The sequence below is a fragment of the Pholcus phalangioides genome, unplaced genomic scaffold (genome assembly GCF_987345545.1).
Source record: "Pholcus phalangioides strain wild (caught in Gottingen) unplaced genomic scaffold, Ppha-v1.0 ptg000017l_1, whole genome shotgun sequence".
NCBI classification, from domain to species: domain Eukaryota; kingdom Metazoa; phylum Arthropoda; class Arachnida; order Araneae; family Pholcidae; genus Pholcus; species Pholcus phalangioides.
This window is the reverse complement of record NW_028301610.1, coordinates 68,016,678-68,036,601: the sequence shown is the minus strand read 5'-3', so window position 1 is coordinate 68,036,601 and position 19,924 is coordinate 68,016,678. Positions and strand designations below refer to the sequence as shown.

Below are 19,924 nucleotides of genomic sequence, written 5' to 3'. Positions count from 1 at the left end.
AAAATGAAACCTCCCTACACGCTTCAAGGTCAGAGGCCAACTCAGTACGGGCATACAATAGTAACGGGGAACGTGCTTTTTGAAAGTACCGACGTCTCCACTCTCGTCTTCCACGCGTTTTTTTTGGCGTGAAATTGGGCTTCGAAATACGGAAAAATACGGGACATTGCCAATTATTGCCAAAAATGATGCCAGAACTAAGCAAAGTTGCCAACTCCTGCTAAAATCACAGAAAAGAAGACAATCTCTGGAAATGAAGCACCACTTCAAATTGCAGTGAATTAAAACAAAGAACAGGTGAATTTTCTTATTTGTAGTCGTAATATAACTTCTGAGTTAGAAGATAATTTTATTCGTTGATTTGATAAATAAAATGAAGAATAAAAGTCAAGTTGGCTTAGTTGAAAATACGCGAAAAACCGGGACATTTTCGCAAAAAAATCGGGAAAAAGAGAAAAAAACGGTACTGTACCGGGCAATACGGGAGGTATGGTCACTTTACGGATGACCAAAATCACATGAAAATACGGAAAACATCCCAGAAAATATGTGTAGTATGGTCACTATATTTATTGTATATAACCTGATCACTGAGCTACAAGTAAAGTTTACTTATAGCTCAGTGAACCTGATAGACTTTGAATATTTCCCAACAGATGGCGACATGATATGGAAACATCTGTTTTGCATTCCAGTTCATCAACTAACCACTAACAACAGATGAGCCATGAAAACGTAAACAATGGAAGGATGTTCTGTTACCTAGCAACGATTGTTATGGCTTCAAGAGATTCACGTTTCAATTGCTAATTACGGTATTCGTAAGTATATTTATCAATTGTGGTGATTTAATGTTCTCAGGAGGGAAGGAGGAGAAAGTGACTCGAAGTCATTGTTATTTTATCACTCAATTTCCCTTGCACACCTCTCTGCAGAACACTAAAGAAATGTCTATCACGGAATTTTGTTTTTTAACATAGAAATTACCATACCCCCGGAACTATCGGAGCTGTCATAATGACTGCCGTTATGGAAATACATGATACAGCTCTGAATGTGGATTTATTTTTAGTTTAAAACGAGTCATAAGAACTAGAGCTGCCTGTCTTGAAATATTGTCCTGTTGGCAGGTTTTTGACGCATGGCAGTTTTTGAGGGTCTAAACTGTGGTTTATACTGTCACGTCAAAAACCCTTCTGTCAAGAACCTCAAATATTGCTTTTCAATACAAAAATTTGCATTGGAAAAACACGTTAATTGCATGTAATGTTTAAAATGGCTTATATAGAGAATAAATACTTAATATAATTCTAAAATAATTTTCTACTCTCTACCGAATTATTTTGTACAATATATTGTTTTCTTATAAAATATACAATTTGAATAGAGCATAGCATAAAAGCTGAAGAAAAAACTATTGCATTATATAGTTGTCCCCCGTATTCGCGGGGGTGACAGCAAATACGGGAAATCTGCGAATAACCGAAATCATAGTTTTTTTTTCTTGTATATCTCGTTTATTCAACATCATGAGAAGAGCAGGGTGACACGGAAGTATAAGGAAATGTAAAAGAGGGTGCATTGATTGTTGGCTATGTTTTCTGAAAGAATATTGTGATTTCTAGGAAACATTTATTTTCTGGATATTATGCTGAGGTGAACTCGGAAAGAAAAATCATCTTGTCTCCGCCGGGACTCGAACACAGGCCCTCATACCAAGAGGTAATAATAAACAATAAAATAAATAACAAATAAAATCAACATAAATAACGCAAAAAACACGATGCATAAATAAAAAAAGTAATTTAATATATGTAATATATATAATAATATAATAATATACATTTAATATATAATTTTATTTACATGCATTGGTTACAAACCATTGGTAAAAGGTAAAAGATGACGACACGGAAAAACTAAACAGTCAGTAATTGATGAATTTGAAGCTCCGAATACAGAATAATGGTTCAAAAAATTTCATATTTATAAAAAAAAAAGTAAAGATTCAGAATAAAAGAGAAATGATGCGTAAATTTGAGCATGCACATAAGTTTCACGATTTGCTGATTTCAACATACAATTAATTATGATAATCAGACAATATAAAACAATGATGAAACAAATAAAGAGACCTGAAAAAAACAAGGTGGTGAAAAAAAAATTTGATCGTGAATTGTCAATATTCAAAGAAATCTCTAAATTTTATAATATCATTCAGGAACCAATAGATTTTAGAAATTTTAGTTTCATATTGTTTCAAAAATTCAGGAATTAATTGATGTCAAGTTTTTGTCTAGGTATTTCGATCGATAGTATGTGTAAGCATTACAGTGGAAAAGAACATGCGACCAGGTTTCGGGATAATTTTTATTACAAAATGTGCAGTTTATGACTGGGTTAATAAGAAGCACCTTTCCATTCATGTAAACACGTTCTTTTCCAAGTCGAATTTGGACAAAAACTCTCTTGTATTTTAAATTGTTATTCAGGAGTACTGTGTCAGCAGAAATTGTTCCATTCCAAAATTAGATTTTACGAGCCTATACTGGGAAAATTATGCAGAATTATATGCATTTGATAAGTCTACCTGTAAACTTTGATCACATAGAATCTGAAGAATTTTTGGGATGTGTTTTTTTACTAAGTTTAGGTCCATAGATTCCCTCAGAAAACTCAATCCACAATCGAATATTCTCCACACGAAGAAAAGCCAGTTATGTCTGTCAGGGAGTGAGTGTTTTGCCCTTTCCAACAATTGGTCGACATAGTCTCAGAAGTCTGTAGTTTGGCATTTTTAGAATTCTAACAAAAAAGCAGAGGATAAACTTTTTGAGTAATATGGACATTCTTGGTTGACCGAGTTCACATCTGATTATGTACCTTGGCGTGTCTTGTGGAAAGTGCAATAGTTTTCTCGCAAAAACATTTAATACAACATTGAAATCATCCAAATATTCTGGGTTCCAAGTCAGTGCACCATTTGATATATTTGATACAACCAGAAAAGAGAAGTCTGAATGCAATTTTGATTGATGAAATCCTAGACTGGATAAGGATCGGCCAGGTTGAGCTTATTGTGTTTTTTTCTTTGGAGATGAATTTGATTTTAGCTCTCCGAAATTTTCCGAAATATGAAAATGGAATTCCCAAATATGTGTAAGATGAAACTATTTCTATTGGGATATTAGAGAAATACCATTTTTCTGATTTTTTTAGTCTCCCTCCCCTTCTGAAGACTATAACCTTAGTTTTAGAGATGTTAATCTCCAATTTATATTGTATGCAGAAAGATTCTAGAATTTTTATTTTCTTTTGTAAGTTTACTGGATTATCAGAGAGGAGTACTGTGTCATCTGCATAAAACAGACAATGAATCGCTCTTTGTTGGCCAATGTACAATAGGTGAGTTTCGGAATTATTCAAATTATTAATCAAATCGATTAAATACAGACTAAATAGGGTTGGAGATATTTTTACCTGCAATATTCCCCTTGTGATGGATATTTTATCTGTCAAACCTGACGCAGTTATCACCTGCAATATTGGCCTTAAGTACATATTCTGGATCACCTTGACAAAATGTTCACTTACTCCAAGTTTTCTAAGGACTTCCCATAGAATTTCGTGGTCGATAGAATCAAATGTGGATCTTAAGTCTACGAAAAGTGTATAAAGGTGACCCCTTGGTCTGAACAGTTTCTCCTGAATCAGATAATTCAAAGTAAATACATGATCTTCGCATCTGTAACCCACCCAGAACCCCGCCTGTTCCCCTGGTATTATTTCATGAACTCGTAACCAAGTGTTTAATCTTTTGTTCAAGATAGACGAGAAGAGCTTCAAGATCGTGGAGATCAAAGAAATTGGATGAAAATTCTCTGGTCTAGAGGGGTCTCCCTTTTTATATATAGGAACAATAATAACTTCCATCCAACAGTCCGGCATGATAGAGCCATGGAAAACATTGTTAAAAATTATGAGCAACACCTCTCTAGCATCCGGTGTCAAATGAATCAAAAATTCATTCAAGATTAAATCCTTACAGTGGGCCTTCCCGCGTTTAATGTTATCAATAGCAGTGCTCAATTCGGTAAGTGAGATATTAGCATCAAGGAGAGGGTCAATGTCTGGATTAGTGCGAATTGTAGATTCTGTAACAAATACTCGAACCCCTCCAGAGAAAAAGCTTTCATAATGTTCTTTCCAGGTTTTGGGAGTGATGGCGTTCAGAACAAAGCCCCTTTTAACTCTAAACCGATTTATGATCTCCCAAAATGTAGTCAAGTCTCCAGCACTACAAAGCGCCTCATTTATGCTCATAAAAACTCATGTTTTTTTCTTGAACAAATATTCTTATATTTATTACGTGACAGTCTACATTGTTCCCGATTGTTATCATTGAATTGGGTTCGAACAATACCCAGATGCTGAAGAAGATCGGATTTTAGTGTGGCGCACTCATCATCGAACCAGAGGCGGGAGTTTTATTTTTTGCTTTACTATTTGAGATCCTGGATCAAATGATCATTCCTGATTTATCAGCGGCCGCAAGTAATATAGATCCAAATTGTTTGGCATTGATATTTGCAGATTGAAGTTCACATAAACTGGTTCAATTCCAATTGAAAAACATCTTTTTCTGAATCTTTACAGCAGGATTTTTTAATTATTGGGTTTGTTATGTTAGAACACATGTTGTATCCCAAAGGGAATATAAATTTCATTGTCACAGGCATGTGTTTTGAAGCTGGGTTTCTTCCGATCTCAAAATCCATAAAAAAATCCCTATAGACAGAGTATGACACAAAGCAGAGATCAATTATACTAGCACCATTATGCGAGATATGTGTAGTGTCCTTGTGCATCTGAAGGACTTAAACCATTCAATGGGATAAAGTTATTTTCAATAATGAAATCATAGGTCTGATGTCCGAAATCATAGGTCAGTAGAAAAATGAATTCAGAAAAATTTACGTCATACTGTTTGTCAGGTAGGAGATATGAAAATATAAACAAGCATCGGAAAACAACTGAAATCACATTCGAGGATGAGAAAAAACGGTTTTTAGCTTTATCACACACATTCCTAAGAATATTTTTGTTGTATGTAAAAATTATACCTCCATTGCCCCTGCTCAAGTGCTTGATAGCAGGTTGATCAATAAATTCAGTCACTATTTAACCTAGGTATATTTTCATATGCCATGTTTCAACGAGGCAAAATGCGCACTGCGAAAACAAATTACACCACAACTCAGGAAAAATTTCCTTATTTTTAAGACCTTCAATATTATAAAATGTTATATTGTATTCATTACAATTTTTCACTGAGTTAGGTATTTCAGGGATTATCAGTGTTTGGGAAACATTATAATACATATGGTTAGATAAAGGAACATTATTGGAATTGATTAGTTGGGCTGAAGCAGATTCAAAATTTTCTGTGTTAGAAAAAGTTTCAGATCGAGAAATACCTATGGGGGGGGCGGGGGGGGGGGGGCCCGAGGGCGTGCATGATTTACAGAAGCACAACAGTTAAATTTAGAAATACGATGAATGATAAACAGATTGTTGATCTAAGTTCAGGGTATCAGTAGTATGAGGTCTGTATTTAAGATCAAAGATCTCATCACATGCACGATCATACATGTATACATGACTCTCCCAAAATAGTTTATTATAACGAATAGATAGAAATTACCATGACCCAGTTTTCTGTCCGAAGCGAACTGGCAAAGCCTCCATTGAACATAGGCCTATCTTGTTGCGGCACTGAAGTCCTCATTCACAAAAATATTTCACCCCTTCATATTTAAAAGATTTTTCATGTTTGCAGTTTTTGCTTGAAAGACAAAAATTTGCATGTGACCAGGCACTGCAAATCGACTGCCTCCGTCCAATTCTGTGAACCCTCTCGATACCAATATCAGCAACCCGCAGCCTAGATAAACATAGATCTCTAACATCAACCTCGAGCTGCTCAGCGTTTTCATCATCTTTTTCGGGCATGCCAGAAAATACTTTTTTCTCTACGGCTGCAATCCTCCAACTCGATCAATTTATCCTGTAAATTTGTATACTCCGGATTCAATGTCTGCACTTTGTTGTTGACCTGATTAATCACAACCCTGGACATGATTCTCGATCTCATGCACATGAGACTTGAACTCTACCAAGGCCGTATCAATATTTTCACATTGATTAAGGTACGTTATTCTGTCCTCAATTTTTTGTAGTCTCAAAATCACTTCTGTGTTGAGGGAAAGTATCATTTTGATACTTTTGCATATATTGAATTCTTCATCGGACTGAGACTGTAGAGCAGTCATCTAGTCTCGATCAACGTGATCCATCGCACGTCTCCAAGGGTGATATGTTTTTACACTCGTATCCAGAGCCACGTTGAGAATTCGTGGCTGTGAGTGTAGTTCCAGAGTACACATTATCCTGGTGGGTAAACACGGCTGCAGAGATGCATTTATGACATTTCCAGCGAGGAGGTGGTTTCTCAGATGTGGACCTCTTGGTCCCAGCGCAATCAGAATGAAAGATCGACCAACATGCCTCACACTTAATCTCAAATTTCCCCTTTGTGAATGCTTTGTTGCATTTTTTGCTCATCTGGTCACTCATCGTTGGTAATTGAATGCTGACGTGATAAAAAAAATAGTAGTAAAAAAAATAATTTTAAAAAAATCACTTCAAATTTCTGCGTATTGAAGTAAATCCCAACTCTGAAACACTACTAAATGAAGTTAGAAAAATCAAAAATAATTAAAAGGCAGGTAATAAAATAGTAAAATCAAATTCTATAGCGGGGAAAAAGATCGGCGAGAGAGCCAGATTTCATGCGACCGATCGCTATGGCAGTCAGTGTTGCCACCCAAATAAAAGTAATTCAGCTTGCAAGGAAAGAGTCCAAAGTTGTCATCCTCAAAAAAATTAAAGTACATTCATCTTTCCCAGAAACCCAAAAAAAAGAAGAAAAAATATTGGCGGAATCATTGAAAGCACAAAATATAAAAAATGACGACAGAGTTAATGATATCCATAAAAAAAAACTTTTCCCCCTCTTTCCTGGGAAGCAGATAGCTATTTTATAGTTATGCGTGGATACAACATATTTCCTTATATATCAGCCATTCACATTGTTGATATATTTAATAAGAACGACAATTGGTAACTGGATGTGGTGCAGTCTGCAGAATGTTAAGTTTGCAATCTAAATATTACAGGTTCGATTCTAGCTCATCAAATCTGTTTTGGTACAGATGCAGTATAATCGGGTCATCCTCCAACCACAAACTTGGCAAGATGGGTACGAAGTCCCCATAGGTCACAGCCACAGTTCTTACTATAGTGGTTATCTTTAATATTGGTTCACTTAAGAAATCATAGATACACTACTTTTAACATTTTTGATTCCTTAATCCTGTAATACAAAGGATAGAGTTCACGCTTAGTATTTTGCTTGTTGGTGTAAGAGTTTAGACCTGTGATACAAATGTTACTAAATAGCATGAAGGCATGCCACTTTTGAGCATGTGCAACCAATGAAATTATTGGTAACATTCATGGCAAATGTTATCAATAATCTCATTAGTTGCATATATATGCTTGAATGTGCCATGTTTTTGTGCTACTTAGTAGCATGTGTATCACAACCTTATACTAATGAGTTGATAGATTAATATCCATCAAAGCAAGAGCTCTTGATCTGCTGATAATGAAGATGACTTTTGAAGAATTGATCTGGGCCATTATGACCATAGTTTGAAAAAAGGTGGCAAAAAGTGCCACCTTTTTTCAATTGCCAGACAAAAATACACTGCTCAAAACAATTAGGGGAGCACATGGTTTTAACAAAATTACGCAAAGATGTATACCGATAAGTAACATAAAATGAATCATCCATAATTTAAAGCCTAGCAGGAAATGGAAGAAGAAAACTTCATATGCAAATCAAAGTTCATGACGTCAAAAACCTGAAAAAAGGAGATAAGGGCAGAAATCGAGATGTTGCAGAAACGTCTGTTTTATTGCCGTAAAAGTGAAATTCGATTGTGCAGTATTTTTTTTGAGACAAGGTGACTTGAGGATGTCTCAACAACGTGATTTACCGGAATCCATGGCATGGCGTGTTATAGGCAGACTGGAATCTGGGCAAACACAACGTAGTGTCGCGGACGCTGTTGGAGTCGCCAGAAGTGTTGTTGCAAGGCTGTGGAATCGATTCCAAGAAACAGGAAATGTTAGACGTCGACCAGGGCAAGGTCGGCCATGCGCCACTACAGCAACTGGTGACCAGTATATATGGTTAACAGCCTGTCGAAACAGAACAGAGAATACTACACAGCTGAAAAGACAGTTGCTCTTGGCAACAGGACGAAGGGTGTCCAGCCAAACAGTATGTAATCGGCTTCATGAGGGAGGGCTCTATGCACGTAGGCCAATGGTCTGCATTCCGTTGACCCCACGCCACCATGCGGCTCGAAGAAGATGGGCTGCTGAACATTGAGATTGGGAGCAACATGATTGGAGCCAAGTGCTGTTTACAGATGAGTCCCGATTCAGTCTGGAGTGTGACACCCGACGTGTTCTGGTATGGAGGGACGGGGGCACTCGAAATAACCCCGCATTCGTTCGTGAAAGGTCACAATACAGACGAGCTGGTTGGATGGTATGGGGTGGAATCAGCATAGGTGGACGTACGGACCTGCATATCATTCGGAATGGCACTTTGACGGCCCGAAGGTATGCAGACGAGATACTGCGACCTCATGTCATTCCCTTACGCTGGAGCCATTGGAGATTCCTTTGTTTTCCAGGATGATAATTCCCAACCGCATAGAGCTCGTCTGGTGGAGAACATGCTTGAAGCTGAAACAATACAGCGTATGGAATGGCCAGCGTGCTCTCCTGACCCGAATCCAATCGAGCATGTTTGGGACATGCTCGGACGACGCATGGCTGCGCGACCAAGGCCGCCTGTTACTGTCCGAGACTTGCAGATTGCACTTCTTGAGGAGTGGAACAGTATTCCCCAAAGTCTGATCGATAACCTCATTGCATCCATGGCAAACAGGTGTGCAGCAGTCTTAGCTGTTCGAGGACCACACGCCCTATTAAAACTCATGCATCATGTCTAAACAGTACTTTTTTTATCGTTTACATGTAACCAAATTGTTGCCCTAAATCATCTTTTCATGTTTTTTTCCATATTTTCAAAGAATTAAAGCTTAATTCCAAATTTTTTTACATCTTTTTTCTGTATTGCGCATTGATACGCGTGTACTATCCATTGTATGCCAATATGTGGCTGTCTCGCATGGTTTTCTTCACTTTTTTGCTTGCTTCCCTAATTGTTTTGAGCAGTGTATTTTGAACATATACTTTAAAATTTTCCATTGATGCCTTAAAAATAACTATTGCCAATTTCTCCAAAATAAAATTTAAAATGGCTTCAAATCTTGTAATGCTCTAGTTTCCTACCCATATGTCAAACAATAACGTATGAATAATTTGTCGATCCATCTGGAGGAAAAAAAAATTATGTTAGTCCGCAGGTTTCTGCAGTTTTAGTAGGTCAAACATGTGTCCTGTTGGTAAGTGATGGAAGAGTTCAGAAAAATAATGATCATGCGAGCTGAAATAAAATATTTATTACTATATGATTTATAAACTTAACAATTTCAGGATGGTTGTTATGCATGTTCATTCTGCGGTGACTGCCAGTGGAAATGTGTGTGTTAGGTTTCTCGCAAACATCGGTGGCTTGGCGGGATATGCAACACATGTTAGCTATAACTTTTAAATGTCAGAGCACTCAATAATGCTTAATAATATACTAAAACCTTAAAAGAAATTTAAAAAATAATTTATGTGATAAAAATCAATTTACAAAGTAATGTCCTCAGGTTAATTATAAGCAATTTTGAAAAATTTTTGAACAAAAAATAACAGAAAAGAATGTAAATTATTACCATTGAACAAAAACAGCGCATAAGAAAATGTGCAATATACACTGGTCAAGCAAAGTTGACGGAATGAAATGGGTGAGGAAGCCCTATGGGGGGGGGGGTGTATGTTTGAGAACGGGCTTGTTTAGACATAGGGGGTCTTCGAACAGAACTGTGCATGCTTAAAAGGAAATTAATCATGTTTCCACAGTGGTGGGGGGATATTTTGATATCGAAAAATATAATTTCTTCCCCTTTTCAGATCAGTTGAAAATTATATTTTGTCCCCTAGATTTCCAAAATAACACACTGTGCTGCTGGGGAGAATGGGTATTTATCCTATCAGCAAATCTGACAACCCTACAAAAGGGTTAAGGGAATCTATTTTCAGTTTTTTACAATTGTGTGAGATGAAGTAAACATGTATATGAGGCATCCAAATGATTTTAAGCCAAAGCTCTTTGCAGTTATAATGCTGTTCAAGGTATTTTTTATACATATTCAGACTATTTGAAGAATGCTAGTGTAGCAAACATTTCCTTCTCTTGTATTCTTTTTATTTACGTCAAATAAGTTTATGCAAAAGTTGATTTGATTAAATGTGCTTAATATTTTCTAGGTTAATTCATGGTTGTTCTCCCTTCCGTAGTGGAGATGACGAGTTTTTGTAGTGATGCATTGGAGCAGAACTCTACTTTTGAATTTGATTGTTTTCATCTTAGTCACCATATGTTTCACACTGCAGATTATATCCTTAACTACAACACATTGGGCAATATTTGATGCTCGTACAGAATTAGGTGAGATTGTTTTTATTTTTTGCAGTATGTGACTGATTATTTTTCTTATAAAATCAGTATAATAATGCTTTGAAAAAATTGTGTGGCAACAGCTGGGTGTTGGTTGTGTTATAGCTGTCCTCATCTAAGTCAGTATATAATCTTAACTATTTTTAATATTTCTCTATACAGAATGATCCAAAAGCCACACAATTTGGTATAATGAATAATAAAATATTTTATTTTTGAAATACTATAAAGAAACTATACTAGTTCTAATAAAACAGCAGATAAATGACATTACAGACAAAAGATTTTGGGTTGCAACCTGATACATAACAGGGGGGAAGTGTTTTTTCTTGCTCACCTATACTTCCTTTTTATCCTCCTTTTTCCACTGCAGTAAATAATCCTAGTAATATTTCAGAATAATCTAAGTGCTATGCAGCAATTCAAAGCATAATTCAATTCCATGCATGCCTGATATCCAGCGAATCAATTTGTGGCAATGGATTCGCTTCTATTTGTGGTAATACGCACACATTTGAGAAAAATAATGAATATGGAAAATAAAATCCACCTCTAGTTTCACTATTGTTGTACGGCTTTGGCTTAGCAGGAAGCAATATAAAACTAAAAACCAGTGAAAAAAAAGTGGTGCTGAAATGTGAATGAGAACAGAATATATAGCAGCTGCACCCGCGTGACAAAAGCTAAGTAACAAACTTTAACAATGTGGAAGGTGTTTTCCATTTGCTAACATACTTTCATGTGTATGAAACATAAAAAGAGGGGAAGGCCATAAAAATTTGCTATAGCTTTAACCATAGATTTGATTTCCCTTTCATTTTATCATGACAGCTCATAACCCCTCACCCCTGAATGTAATAAAAAATTAATGATAAATGCAGCACCTTACCGCAATGCAAATGTATTAGAATCTTTGTGAATCAATAAATTATAGCTTGGTGAGCATAGTACAGTACACCATAGATAAATAATCACTAATGTGGCCTACACTTGTGTAAATGCACCTAAACCACATTTTGATTGAGTCAGAAAAAATCTAAGCACTTTTTTAGTTCTTTATTATATTTTTTTCCACTAAGCAGCTTTAAAGTCCTAGTAGACAAATAGGCAGTAAAAACTCGTCTGAGCAGGCAAGCACAGATAAACTAAAAGCATGTAACCAAGGTGCCACCACATTTGGTGACTATCTGAAGGATATCTAAACTCTATGCCACCCACTTATCAGTTATTTGAGCAGTTATATTCTCTCAAATGTAACAGATAAGCTTATTGTTTTAATTTTTAAAGTTTTATAATAGAACTTGTATAAAACTTTTGCAGTGTAATCTCTGCCTTACACTCTTTGAAGGTGAGTTCGTAATTTTGTTCTTTGCTTTGTGCATTTCTTTGTGGCCTAGTAGATACAGATATCCGTTTTCCTCCTGCCTGAGCCAGTATGCCAGCGGAATCCTCGGGTGGTTTCTGGTAGCATGGAGGTCCTGTGAGGGTCTAAAGTAAATGATTAAAGAAAAAGATGTAAAATATAAGGGATCCTAGGTCGTCGTTTCGCAATCGCTCGTAATTACACTTAAGCAAATGATGACAGCCGAGTCCAACGTTGCACTTGAAATCTTGAATTTCAGTGTCTAAAGTTTTTAGAAATCATGTTTAAACTTTAACGGCCAAAAATCTGCTGCCTCTTATCGCAAATATAATCCAGAATATCACTGCTTCTTTCTGGGATTGTGCCCATAACCATGATGTACAGATGAATGCAATGAATGACAGGCGATTAAAAAATAAATTAAATATTTTTGTTATTTAACCTTGAGGTGGGCACAATACAAATTTTAACGCCATCGGACACAACTCCTCTGTGAGATTAAAAATTAAGTTTTTCCTTTGACTTAAAAGGGAAAGTTTATCGAACTAAACCCTACACTCAAACAAGGTCATATTTGTGTTTTCAAATTACTTTTTTATATTTCCTTGTGACTTCCAATAACAAAATTTAAACTAAACTTCAACAACAACATAATTTCTTGCAGCCATTTAATATCAACAATAGATTTGTAAAAACAGTTTAGCACAATAAAAAAAAAAGTATGTGTAATTAATTGCCACATTTTCATTTTTTATTTCAAACAATTTGGAATGTAAAACTCAAATTCACTTGTGAATATAAATAGTCTTCACAAAAGCAAAAGGGAGTAATCAAAATATGATTTGAAAGTTATTCTCTATCATCGGACTCTCGCTGAACATTTTCAAAAGCATACTTATAACTAGAGAGCGGATTATATGCACTAAAAAAGTGGCAAAATATGCTCTAAAAATATGCAAATGTGCACTTAAAAATGAAAAAATACGCACTTAAAAATGAAAAAATATGCACTTAAAATGCCAAAATATGCATTAAACACCTCAGAATATGCACTAGAAATATTGATGAAGTAAAAAATTCCAAAATATGTACTAAAAATGAGAAAATATGCATTAAAAAAATTCTTAGTGCATATGTATTCATTTACAAAAAATTACCCCTCATATATGTATATACTGCATATGCAAATAACTTCTACATATTTTTTATTCAGGCATTTTTTAATTTTCTGCTCGATGTAGTTGCACTATAACGAAAATACCAGTAGAAAAGAAATTCGACACTATTTCTAAAAAAAATTTAACACTTTGACATATCTCTAGAAATACAATGAAATAGTTAATATTCATAAAATACTTTACAAATGTATATTAATTCACTAAATTTCACCTGCGGGAAAAAAACTGATTTTATGAAAATATTATAAACAATATTTATTTGAAAAATTATTTTAAAAAATTGAGTGAGCTTAAATAAACCTTCAAAAATATGCACTTATACTGAAAATTCTTTGATTTTATGCATTTATGTTAAAAAAGGCCAAAATATGGCACTAATCCGGGCTCTACTTATAACACTTTTCACATACCATGAATCGGTTGTAGTGATTTAAATCTGATTTAAATCAATTTATTTCAGGTACGAAAAATATCTGTTTTAATCAAATAAAATTATTTATGCAGCTTTAAAAAGGGAATTATATTTTTAATTATTTATAGTATTATAATATATTTATACAAAAATTGTCACGTTTTTAAGACAAATAAATTCAATTGGTCGAATGGTCGACGCGTTTCGGATCTTCAATGGAGAGCCGTCATCAGGACAAGAATTCACACAAATGAGTCGTGGAGGAGTGATGTTTACGTCTGGTCGTCCGAAGAGTTCGAATTGGGAGCCAACAGATGGCTCCCCAATTCACATCCAAAGACCACTCGGACGCAGCAAATACAAAGGTGAACTCTTCGGACAACCAGACGTAAACATTTCTGCATCAAGTAAGAAAAAATTACTTTTATTTTTAAATATTTTAATTAAAGACTTCGAGCATTCGCTTGTGGATACACAATATTTTTTGTTTTTCCATCTGGTGTGTAGATGTACTAATTTTTGGGATTACCAACACGCGAACAGGCGACGTAAAGCTGTCCGTGTGAAGAACAGGGCTCAAGTAGGTTGATACCTGCCACTGCTAACGACTGGCCTTGCGCTTTGTTGATTGTCATGGCAAAAGCTAAACGAATCAGGAACTGTAATCGCTTGAAAGTGAATGGCATTTCTTCAGTGATAATTGGGATACGTGGAATGAAGACGTCTTCTCCTTTGGCACATCCAGTTAAAATTGTTGCTTCGATGATGTAATTGTGCAATTTCTTCACGCAGAGTCTGGTACCATTGCAGAGTCTCTGTGTCTCCGAATTTCTTAAAAGCATTATAGGTGCTCCGACTTTGAGGGTCAAGTTGTGTGGTGGCACACTCGGAATATCCAAAGAGTTCAGAAATTCTGCAGGATACAGAACTGTCTGCGCTGTGTCTGTGACAGTGTCAGCGGATTTATAAGATTTGGAGTCTCCTGGAATAATTTTTAGGATTTTTTCGTTGATTTTGTTCACACTGTCATTTTTCGGTGCCAGAATCGCTCTCTCACAAAGCCACTCATGGTTTCGGTGATTTTGTTCAATGTTTGGGAAGACTTTGTCTGCAAGTTCTTGAACTGAATTTAACAACTGGCAAAATCCATTTGGGAACGTAATCATTCCGGTGCTTGGGTCTACGGGAATTCTTCCATTGCCAAGTTTGATCAACTGATGTGAAAATGATGGCAGTGCTGAGTCATTTTGCAGTTGAACTCGCATGTTGGCGGATGATGATAATTTTTTAACTTCGTGCCAGAGTGTTGATGATTTGAGGCAAGCATTGAGTTCATCAGCTGGCATTGAACGCTGAACTACAGGCTGAGTCTGACGAAAATCTCCAGCCAACAAAACAACCACTTTTCCCATGAGCTGCTGATTTCCTCGCAGATCTTTAAGTGACATGTTGCAGGGCCTGTTTGTGAGACATTGTACACTCATCCCAAACTATAAGGCTGCACACTTGCGACACTTTTGCTGGTGTAACGTATCTGGATCCGATCCCTCTACGTTAATGGTGATCTTTTCGTTATGTGGGAAATTCCTTCTCATTTTAGACCCCAGGGACCTCTCAGTTACCGGAAACCACCCGAGGACCCGCTGGCAAACCGGTAAGGGCCAGAATGTTCGCTTAGTTCGGCAGTCGGCGGGTGGGGTCTTTCGGCTGCCGAACGACAACGGGCCAGAGGTCGGGCTACTGATGTCCCACATAAATTAATTTCCCTCATGACGACGATGTCGCTATTTTCGTGGAGGGGTTTGGTCCAGAATATGTATAGTTTGGGCGGGGCTTAAGGGTTTGCCCGGTTAATTATTTTTATTTTTATTAAAAAACCTCCCGGGGGAGTTGTTACAAATCTCGTTGTACGGAAAATATAGTGTTGTACTCACTTATTTTCGGCGGGGGGGGGGGCTGCAGACCTCCGTCGGAACATTTCATTTCTTATTGTCTTGTTGATATTGTTTACATAGTCGGGAGAGTCTGATCAGCTCTCTGGATTGTGTCATGTTGCCAGATTCCAATGTAATAATTTAATTGTAATGTTTATAATATAGTGACGCATGAATATGTAAATCCGATATTTTTGTTGAGGCGAAAAGGACATGTGGTCCCAAACTTCTTGTGAAATAGGAGTATAAATTCCTCCCTCTTTGTCTCTCACATCGCGTTCATCTTTTGTTTGTTCTATTCAACTGAAGCCCTCTAGTAGGAGGGTTCACCGCCTTGCTACCGTATCCATTGGCCTTAAGCTGATAATTAGTTAAAATGCAATAATTTACAGTGTTTGAATCCGTTTTCCGGCAGGTCCGGAATCGAAAACATTAACTAATCTTCACAGTCAAAGTTCTTCATTGTTGATCAAGGTGGTCCGGCCCTCAACCGAGAGGCCCCCCCTGGAACTGATCAAGGTGGTCCGGCCCTCAACCGAGAGGCTTCCAGGAGCTGATCAAGGTGTTCCGGCTCTCAACCGAGAAACCTTCTCTGATACTTGCGGGGAAAGGCTACGTCGAAGTGACTAACAACATCGGATGTCCGATCAACATAAAAGTTTGACTGTTGATGATCATCAATTGGTGAGCCAGTATCTTTCTGTTAACGTCAAATAGAGGGCTCCACGTTATACTAATCTACTGTTAAAATTGACTAACTTTATAATTAAATTGAATAAATAATATTTCATGCGAAAGTTTATTTGCAATCATTTTCCACTTGTCGTTTGCCACTTTATTACTGGATATTTCGAACCGGGCAAGCAACTCCCATAAGGGACGTTGCACTGGCCCTTGGAAATGTTGCAAACTGGAGATTCGTTATGGTTCAAGTCCAGTGGTAATTTGAAGGTGGTATGTGCCGCCCGACCTCCATTTAGTAGTGTTGCCGCTATGCCAGAAGAGGCCACTGCTACTGCAATTTTTTTTTGTTGTCTCACCTTTGCCAAAAATAAATTGATAAGGAACGTTTTTCCAGTGCTTTTTTGCGATGTTCTGCAATGAGCCCTCAGCTGACTGATAATGTTCTGTAGTAAAACTTCGCATATACATAATAGCGTTTTTCTACACTATTCTTAAAATTCTTCCAGATTGTTCTGCAGCAGCACTGGTTGTTCTGCACATTTCGGCACATTCTGCTTTGGGGCCGGGAGCATCGAGGAAATAGATGCCGCCATTTCCATCGTTAATCGTTTGCTGAATTTGATTGGTTTTTTTTTGTCGAAAGTTAAAAGTGGTTCTTTCGCTGCAATATATGACTGTAATTCATTAACATCGTAATTTCTCTCCCGCATAATTTCATGAGTGAGATTGTTGGTGTTAGTTCGTTGTGGTGAAAGAAGCAAAGAGCACTGTCTGAGGTCTTTTCCAGCCATTGACAAACAAAGGTCTTCTAAATGGATGAGAGCTTGATTGTACATGTCTGGTGAAAATTCAATTTCTAAATTTGGATTTTCCCGTCTGATTCTCAAAGAATGTCTTCACTGAGATCATCTTTTTATTTTTTCCTCGTGGTGCACCCTGGGTAATGCTAAATCTATCACACATCATTGTCTTCGCATATTTGTGCTCATATCATTCACATTTCAATAGCCCAGATTACATGTTAATTTCCATACACCTTACAATACTTGTCTTGCGTCTGTTTGTCCTGTACATGTCCTTGTCTTTTGTGTCCAACCCCTCAGTGTGGGCCCCTCTCAGGTGGGGAGGGGTCCTCCCAGATGGGGCATTGCTTCTAGCGTATGCCCTATCTGGGACGCTGTCTACCTTCGTCTTTGCCGTGCGTGGAGACCCGTAAGGCTGGAGATGGGGATCCTGGTTAGCCTGATGTGCTAGCTTTGGCCTTGGATTCAGCCGAAACGGGAGGCTTGGATTAGCCCCGTCCAGGTCAATCGGTTGTGGTCGCGTCGGTGGCTGAAGGGGTTACACTACTGGGCAGGTAGAGGGGCCGGACTTCGTGAGGTTTCTTGGTGCTGCTTCACGTCGCTCTTGGATCTGGAACGCGTCTGCTCACCGGTTTCGGTGGTGTATAGTTCCTACCTAACCTGGCATTGCCACTCACCTTCATCAGTTACGTGTGCACGTCCCCTTGTAGGGCTCCATGGCGGCATGGTCGGTAGGGGCCGAACAAATTATCTCCAAAATGGGGAAAAATACAAATGCACCAAAACGTCAACGTATAGCTATGAGCGAAACAATTGTCACTTCACCTGCTCCTACTGTTTCATTTTTCTTCTTGCATTCTTCTGACATTGATAAACCTCTGGCCAAAGCATGACCATTCTTAATAGACAAAGCTCTCTACGGCGCAATAGGCACATTGAAATCAGTGAAGGCTCTTCGTTCAGGATACCTTCTAATTGAAACTAACACACCGAAACAATCCGAACTTATTCAAAAGCTCACATCTCTTGGGAATATTCCCATAGCAGTAAAAATTCATCCCACGTTGAATTATTCACGTGGTGTCATTTCAGATACTAACTTGATTAACATGGATGAAGAACTACTAATAGAAGAGCTGGCGTCTCAAGGCGTAACATCTGCCAAGCATATAATGAGCCGCAAAGATGGCAATCCAGCTCCATCACGTAACATAATACTGACATTCTCATCACCGACATTGCAGAAAGATATTAAGATAGGCTATTATAGCCTCAAAATCCGCCCATACATTCCTAACCCTGTTAGATGCTTCAACTGCCAGAAATTCAGTCACTCACGAACGGCGTGCCGAAGTCAACCCACCTGCGCAAAGTGCGGTGAGAAGGACCACATTTCGGACAACTGCACTTCAACATCATTCAAGTGCGTCAATTGCGGTGGCAATCACCCCGCATTTGTTTGTTGATATCAGTTGGCCGGATTTTTTCTTGCAGCCAGATGAGGATGTGGACATGTGGGAGACCTCTTTTTTGCCATTCGATTGAATGCATCCAGCATCTCGTTTCTCCGAAAATATGGCACTTCTTCACGACGTTCATCAGTTTTGTTAATTTTCTCTTGAACACTCTGGCAATCAGGTCATGTCGATCTGTAGCTTTCTGAGCAGGCAGAAGAGCCTCTTGTATTTCAGACCAAAGTGGATTGCATGTAAAGGTGATGAACAGGTCAGGACAACCATAACTTCTGACATGATTGCTGGCACAATCACCATTCTCCCCAATTCATTTGGATTCACGTCATTGGCCATAGCATCTCTGAGATGAATGTAGTCATCTACTCTCAGTTTCTCTTGGTTTGTTCAGATGTAGAGTAGCCATTCACTTTCGATTTTGGCATACATATCTACTACAAACTGATGGAGGAGCTGCCGGGATTTTAATAAATGATTTTCATCTCCTACCCTTCTCATCAATCTGAATGCATAAAAGTCCATGGCAGATACCTTCTTTCCCGGTAGCGGGTCACCTGTAGTTGGATTGATCTGAGGAATTCCAGAGTTATAACCGTTATTGCCTTGCCAAAAGATGATCAGGTATTGGAGAGTATCATACAATCTATGAGTCTCTGTTACTCTCTGTAGCCTGTTATTTCTTTTCTGTAGAACAATATCGCGGCTTTCAAATTCATTCCCCACAATAACAATCGTCACCTCATCAATTGTTGGTGCATTGAATGTCCGTGGATGGGCGCCTACTGGAGTCTTATCTGCTCTCATAATTATTTGGTAATCATCTCTTGGCATACGCTCCAGAGCAGTCTTGAACAAATTCTTGTAGGAATTGTTATAGCGCCAGGACGATATGCTGTTTGGTGGTTGGAATATTGGAGCATCGTTGTCGAGCTTCTGCATGTTGGTCTCCCATGAAGAAAATCTACAAAAATTTCGGCTCTTCATTCGTTCCTGGGAGCAGTGACCCTGAAAGATGGTAGATTTGTCCCTGTACTTTGAATGTAGGCATGAATCCAGGCTCGCCAATTTCTTTTGTTGCTCCGAAAGAGGTTTGGAAGCAAGAGTTGTACTTTCTGATGTTTTGCAGAAAGTGTTTGGAATCTGGTGTGGTTCCAGCCATCAAAGTGCGAAGTGGTTCAGGTGGTTGATTGATTAATGGCAGCTTGACTTTTCCATTTGAGCAGCACATCCCAGGTGCCTCACCATCCCATTTATAAGCTTGGCAATGGACACAGACCTTCTCCATTTGGCCAATCAAGACTGATGGA

At 37.7% G+C, this 19,924-nt stretch overlaps 1 protein-coding gene across 2 annotated transcripts in view; it reads left to right on the top strand.

The window, feature by feature from the left end:
• Positions 1 to 228: 228 nt before the first annotated feature.
• LOC149074676 (uncharacterized) overlaps positions 229 to 19,924 on the top strand; it is a 65,576-nt gene continuing 45,880 nt past the window's right edge. Inside the window, exons 1-3 of one of the 2 annotated variants that reach the window (XM_089247132.1) lie at positions 229 to 297; positions 657 to 821; positions 10,582 to 10,762. In XM_089247132.1, coding sequence (XP_089103258.1) covers positions 10,636 to 10,762 — 127 coding nt within the window. In that variant the 5' untranslated portion in view covers positions 229 to 297; positions 657 to 821; positions 10,582 to 10,635. Of the gene's footprint in view, positions 298 to 656; positions 822 to 3,322; positions 3,406 to 10,581; positions 10,763 to 19,924 lie in introns of those variants that run through there. The other variant, XM_089247133.1, reaches the window with a different exon arrangement.